The following is a 7,087-nucleotide window of genomic DNA, read 5'->3' on the forward strand; positions in this document are numbered from 1 at the left end:
TAATTACAGATAGGAACTAGAGTCTCAAAAAAATTCTCATTTGCCTCAAGTCATACAGCTAATATTTGAACCCAGGATTCCAAAACCCTTATGGAAAATCACAGTACAGAAATATAAAAGTTTACAATGTTTTCAAAAAGACTGAAAACCTCTCCCAAGAATTAAACTTTAATCAAAACTTAAGCAAAAGACACAATAAAGGAATGACAAATTAAAATACTATCAACACTATCTGAGCTAGAGTAATTTTTCATTTTCACTTAAGGATAATCAAAGAGGAGGTTAGAATTTTTTTATGACTTTAGCCTGACCAGGTGGTGGAGCAGTGGATAGAGCGTTGGACCCAGGTTTGAAACCCCGAGGCCTCTGGCTCGAGCATGGGCTCACCAGCTGGAGTGCAGGGTCACTGGCTTGAGCATGGGATCATAGATGTGACCCTATGGTCACTGGCTTGAGCCCAAGGTCACTGGCTTGAGCAAAAGGTCACTTGCTCTGCTGTAGTCCCCCCACACACATCAAGGCACATAGGAGAAAGCAATCAATAAACTAAGATGTCACAACGAAGAATTAATGCTTCTCATCTCTCTCCTTCCTATCTGTCCCTATCTGTCCTTCTCTCTGACTCTCTCACTGTCTCTGTCAAAAAAATAAAAAGAATTTTTTTATGATTTTAAAAAGCTGGATTAGAGTTTCTCAATTTCCTCTACTTTCCATTCTGATATAATACAGACTTAGACTCCATTTCTAACTGCAGGGTCAAAATCTTTTTTTAAGCTCCTAGGTAAAAGACCAAAATCACAGATTTGAAATCTTCTTGTCCAGTTTTAAAGATCACTTCTATTGATATTTACTAGAAAATAATATGAAGCTGGCATATAGCCTGAACAAACCAAAACGGATACAAAATAGTTTAACAATATTTCTTTCTAGTTACCATTTTTTCTCATACTGTACTTGGAAGCACCATGAGGTACTTCTCTTACATCTTTATGTTCATCTCTGAACACTTTATTCCATTTTACACACTTCAAAAATAATTTTCATTTCATTTTCAGTCCCTTATATCAAAAAAATATTATTTTAAAATGTTTTATTCATTTTTAAATTCTGCATCAAGTTGCAATAAATATTCCAAAATTAAATTGTTCAAGTCACTCAGCTATTCATTTATTTATAATTCTTCTCAGCAATCACTTCACAATTCATTAAGGCACTTTCTCTTTCCTAAGTCACTTGGTTAAGAAAATCACTTCCAGCCAGTGATATCTAATAACTTTATAAAAACAAATATTGCCTGACCTGTGGTGGCGCAGTGGATAACGCATCGACCTGGAAATGCTGAGGTCGCCGGTTCGAAACCCTGGGCTTGCCTGGTCAAGGCACATATGGGAGTTGATGCTTGCAGCTCCTCCCCCCTTCTCTCTCTCTGTCTCTCTCTCTGTCTCTCTCTCTCCCTCTCTCTCTCCTCTCTAAAAATGAATAAAAAAAAAAAGAAAGAAAAAAAAAACAATTATTTAAGCTAATGGGGAAAACTGAATACTGTGCATGGCACACTAATACAGACTCCAAGGCCAACCAAAAATATAAAATGTTATCACCTAAAAAAGCAGAAAACTTTGGAAGTCAGATAAATTATTTTTTTAATTGATTTTAGAGACAGGGAAAAGGAGAAATAGAAATATTGATTTGTTCCACTTACTTATGCATTCTTTGATTCCTTTTTAAGTTGAATTTGTTGGGGTGACACTGGTTAACATAATTATACAGGTGGTTGAATCTTGAATGTACCCTGACTGAGGATGAAACTTACAATCTGGATGATGCTCTAACCAACTGAGCTTCCTGGCCAGGGCCCAGATAAATTATTTTTATGTGTGTCAACCTGGAATACTAAGGTTGCCAATTCGAAACCCTGGGCTTGCCTGGCCAAGGCACATAAAAGCAACTATGAATTGTAATATGAGTCCTGGGGATGAATAATAGTGATGGTTGCACTTCTACATAAATGTACTTAATACCAATAAACTATACACTTAAAATGGTACAACCTGGAATGCTGAGGCCGCAGGTTCAAAAGCCCAGGCGTGCCTGGTCATGGCACATATGATAAGCAACTACTATGAGTTGATGCTTCCTGCTCCTCCCCTCCCATTCTCTCTCTCCCCCCTCTCTAAAATCAGTACACAAAAAATAATAATTTTAGCACTGATCTGATAACTCAATTGGTTAGAGAATCATCCTAATACCTAATGACTGCGGTTCAATCCCCAGTCAAGGCACATACAAGAATCAACCAATGAGGGCTGGCCTGTGGATAAGGCATTGACCTGGAATGCTGAAGTTGCCCATTTAAAACCCTGGGCTTGCCTGGTCAAGGCACATATAAGTTTCCCCCTCCTCCACTCCCCTCCCCTTCTCTCTCTCTCTCTTTTTCTCTCTCCAAAATCAGTAAAATCTTAAAAAAGAAAAACAATCAACCAATGAATGCATAAATAAGTAGAACAACTAATAAATGTTTCTCTAAAAATCAATTTTAAAAACGTCAACAATGATGTAAAAATTTTAAAAAGTCAAAATTTTTTTAAGTTATGTAAATTATTAAAGCATCAAATGGGTGCATAAAAGTCACTGCTTCCTAAATAAGTGGCTTTAAGTATTCATTTTCAGGGAAAACCTCAAATAGAGATAGAAACCCAACTTAAAAAAAAAAAAAAGGAAACACAACCACTGCCAAACAACTAGAGCAGACATGACTGGTTGAAAATATTGGGGGGTAGGAGAAATGGTCTAAAACTAAATAAAATGTTAGCAACCATTAAAAACATGAAAAATTTGTAAACTGTCTCCTTGCTGCTTAAAATTTTAAATAACTCCTAAGCAGCCAGAAGAAGAGAGCTGTTTCAAACTTACAGAATTTGTTCTAACAATTTATGTTGAGACACGTTTGACAATTTTGTGAAATATCCAAACATTTTTACCTCTTCCCAGAGAGCCACAGTACCTGTCTCCTTCAAAACAGACATGAGAAAAAGAATAATAAACTACTCAAGTCAATACAGCCCTTTGTCTGCAAGACCAAGTTTAAAAAAAGAAATGTGACATCTAACTATTACTTTAAACAGGATTCCTTGTCTGCCTGTATATTTCTATTGAAGGATAAGAATCTAAGCAATGTAGAGTTTTAATTGCAGCTTAAACATTTACTGGCTGTATAACATCGAGCAAGTTTCTTAAATTCTCTATGCTTAATTTTCTTTATCTCTAAAATGGAGATATTACTCTACCTGCCTTATAAGTAGGCTTGAATAAATGCAAATATGCATAAATATTTAACAGGCCTGATACACAGTAAGCATAAGATATGTACATACCACTATTTTTATACTGTTATTGTTATCATTACTATTATCTATTTCACTGATTCCAGTTATAAATTAGTAAGCTGCAGTCTCTCCAGAAAAATGCATTCAAGTAAAAGATTTTGAACACGACTACAGAGGACTCATAGATCCTAGATGAGCGAAGTCCAAAGCTGATGATCCACATGCAACTTGGTTTATATAGCAAAGTGGTTCTTAACTTCTTCTGTGCCACAGACCTCTTTAGTAGTCTAATTAACCTACAGACCTCACAGAATAACGTTTTTAAGCATATGTATTACTTAGGATCACAAAATAAACCAATTATATTTTAGTAAGCAAAGTCCTTTTAAAATTCTAATTTAGTAAAAATGTTTTACTAATGCATTAAATATTAAGATTTTTTTTTTACATATAACAAGAGTATGAGCAAAACAATACTTCAAGATCTGTAAAAACTGCAATAATATTTGAAAATATTTCTCGTTACATCCATTGAAATTTTAAATTTTCATTTGTAGATTTCAATTAGGAGCCAGGCAATTTTTTTTTCTCCCCTCAACCAAGTTCATGAACTTCCTCAACAGTATCTCAAGACCCAGATCAAGAACCCTTAGCTTGCCTGACCAGGCGGTGGCACAGTGGATAGAGCATCAGACTGGGATGCCGAGGACCCAGGTTCGAAACCCCGAGATCGCCAGCTTGAACGTGGGCTCATCTGGTTTGAGCCAAAGCTCACCAACTTGGACCCAAGGTCGCTGGCTCAAGCAAGGGGTTATTCAGTCTGCTGAAGGCCCATGGTCAAGGCATATATGAGAGGGCAATCAATGAACAACTAAGGTGTCGCAATGCACAACAAAAAACTAATGATTGATGCTTCTCATCTCTCCATCCCTGTCTATCCCTCTCTCTGACTCTCTCTCTGTCTCTGTTAAAAAAAAAAAAAAATTAATTAAAAAAAAAAGAACCCTTAGCTTAGGAGCAAAAATCTAAGTTTTAGAGACAGAGATTTATGTTCTAGAAAAGGCAGACTTCAGACTCTAGTCCTCACATTATTCACACCTGAACGATCTTAAACATCAAACTTCTGAACTGCCCTGGCCAGTGGCTCAGTGGATAAAGCAATGACCTGGCGTATGGATATCCCAGGTTCGAATCTCGATCAGGACACACAGGAGAAATGACCATCTACTTCTCTCCCCTCCCTCTCCCCCTTCTCTCCCTCTTCTCCTCCCGCAGCCAGTAGCTCAATTTGTTTGAGTATGGCCTGATTTGTTTGAGGATAGCTCTGCTGATTCGAGCATCCGACCCAGATATGGGTTGCCAGTTGCCGGTGGATCCCGGTTGGGGCACAGGTGGGAGTCCGCCTCACTATCTCCCCTCTCTCACCTAAAAAAAACAAACAAAAACTTCTGAGCTTGGGTTTACTTATTTAGAATAATTCCTATACCAAGAGGTTATAAGTATCAAATATTAGTTAACAAATGTGAAATGACCAGTGTGGGGTTTTTGTTATTATATATTCATCCCAAGTATTTAGCAACATTGTTAATCTTCGGTAAAACTCATTATGAGAAAAATGTAACACCACATACTGATTCACAAAGCAAATGATTAATGGAAACATTAATTTTATGTTAACAGTTTAATGAGAACCATGATTTGGAATCAGAATGACCTGTATCTAATAAATCTCACTTTCACTACTTTATTTTTACTAAGTTATTTAACCTCTACATCCCAGTATTTTCACCTGTAAAACAGTGCATCTTTTTTTTTTTAAACAAGATCTAGCTTAGACAATAAATGGAGTTATTATTAAAGTACATATTTTTAACAAAGCCAAAGGAATCAATTTGGAACTCAAAAGTTTATTTTGGAATTATGTTGATACAAATAACACTTCACAGCCCTTCTCTTGCAGGCAAAACATATACACAGTTACATCTGCAGCATTTAAACCGCAAAACATTGACACAAACCGGCGTTGTTTAAAATCATACCTGATTTCCTATTCTGCCCAAAGAAAACCGAGTATAAAAATCCGTAAATAGGATGGGTTCAACAATTTTAAAACTTTTTGTTATTTACTTGGAATGTCCCAATGAATGCTTATTATCAATGTCTGACATACTCTAAAATAGCTGTGTCAATTTAAAACCCAATTTAAAAATCTCACATTTATCAGCGACACTGATTAGATCAAAGTGAGTGCATGTATTTTCTTTACGTGGAATATTAAAGAATAAAATCCCCTCCCTTTCCCCAAAAAGACTCGTCATAGACTGGCCGATCCATTATACAACCTGTAAATTCCTTCCCTCATTGAAAAGATTCTTTTTATGGGCATAGTTAACAAGTGCCAAGTTGCGAAGTTGCGCTTTGCTGGTTTGACGTTTTCACAATGCAAGAACAGTATGATCTGGAATCTACTCAAAGCTTTAGCCAGGCAGTCAGCTGATGCTCACTGCACACAAGAGAAAGACAGAAATAAGAGAAATTAAACCTCATATTTGTGTAAGGCATGTATCCACTACCTAATATTAAAATAGGCCAACAGCAGACGTTCCAATTACAAGTAATTAAAGTATTTATAGTGTTAAGTAACAATGAAAAAATAGGCTTTCCCCCGGACTAGGTTTCTCTCGTTCTTGGAATTTTCCTTGCAAAGGGCTTTCTCACCCCGGAGCCGCTGCTTGAGTAACTTTTACAAAAGGTCAAAGCGGTGCCTTTCAAGGCTTCCAAACCCTACTGGCTTCTCCTCCGTTCACATTAAGTCACTTTCCACTCACAGAACGTTCCAGAGACCTAGGAACGCGGATCAAACAAAATTGGTGGGAGTTTCTAAAAAGAGGCATTTAACTTTCTTTTCAAACACACATACCGAATTTCACCTTCCTCCCTCTGCGGCCCCACATGTTGCTTGCCTCCCTCCCAGAGGGCCCCACAAGACCTCGCTTCAACCCCAGAACGCGCCCACCTGATTACCCTTAACTCCTCAGACTCCGCCCCCCGCCCCCCCACCCCGCCCCCCACCCCGCGCCTGTTTGCCTCTTTTAGAAGATCCATATGGGACACTTTTCCCTTCCCCTGATCCTCACGCCACACCAGACAAGACTCGATTCCCCACCTTCAATGTTCCCTACTCCGGCCCCTACCTCCCATCGCTTCCTAAAGTGTAAGAGCGCAAGAAGTTGAGCCGCAGGCCTGCACGGCCCAGGTGCTGTGTCAGCCTATTGCCGGTTCCGCGGCGTGTACGGCCTGGAAAGTCACATGGCGGTGGGACCGGCCGGCGCCTCTACATTCCTGCTCTCTTAAGAGTAGGACGAGATTACCGAATCCACTCACCTCCACGAAGAGTAACATGTCTTTCCCCGTTCGGCCCAATCGTTCTCGCTGCTGCTTCTCCAACTGGCTTATAGGCCCGAGTCCCACACGCTAGGATAAGGACACTCGCCTGGCCCCTCCACCCGGCAGTGGACCCGGCTCCTCCCCTGCCGTCAGCCGCTGCGGCCTGACCCGCCCGTCCCACCTCCCTCGAACCAGCAACTGTTTCCGGTTCTAAGGAACAATTGCTTCCTGGAGAAGAGAAAATCCTCGGTGTGTTCAACTTTTGAAGCATCTTTTCCCGCAGCAGTTTGGAATGTACTATCCTCTGTCGTAGGGGGAGGAGGGAGCGATCGAGGAAGGCACCATTCTCTGTAACAGGGTTGTGTGAAATCTTACTG

At 39.3% G+C, this 7,087-nt stretch overlaps 1 protein-coding gene across 6 annotated transcripts in view; it reads right to left on the minus strand.

The window, feature by feature from the left end:
- LARP4 (La ribonucleoprotein 4) overlaps positions 1-6,868 on the minus strand; it is a 100,209-nt gene extending 93,341 nt beyond the window's left edge. For 3 of the 6 annotated variants that reach the window (XM_066368722.1, XM_066368724.1, XM_066368721.1), the window contains exon 1: positions 6,708-6,868. In XM_066368722.1, coding sequence (XP_066224819.1) covers positions 6,708-6,725 — 18 coding nt within the window. In that variant the 5' untranslated portion in view covers positions 6,726-6,868. Of the gene's footprint in view, positions 1-5,665; positions 5,827-6,489; positions 6,577-6,707 lie in introns of those variants that run through there. The other 3 variants (XM_066368726.1, XM_066368725.1, XM_066368727.1) reach the window with 2 other exon arrangements.
- Between the last annotated feature and the right edge of the window lie 219 nt (positions 6,869-7,087).

This window comes from Saccopteryx leptura, chromosome 2, assembly GCF_036850995.1.
Source record: "Saccopteryx leptura isolate mSacLep1 chromosome 2, mSacLep1_pri_phased_curated, whole genome shotgun sequence".
NCBI classification, from domain to species: domain Eukaryota; kingdom Metazoa; phylum Chordata; class Mammalia; order Chiroptera; family Emballonuridae; genus Saccopteryx; species Saccopteryx leptura.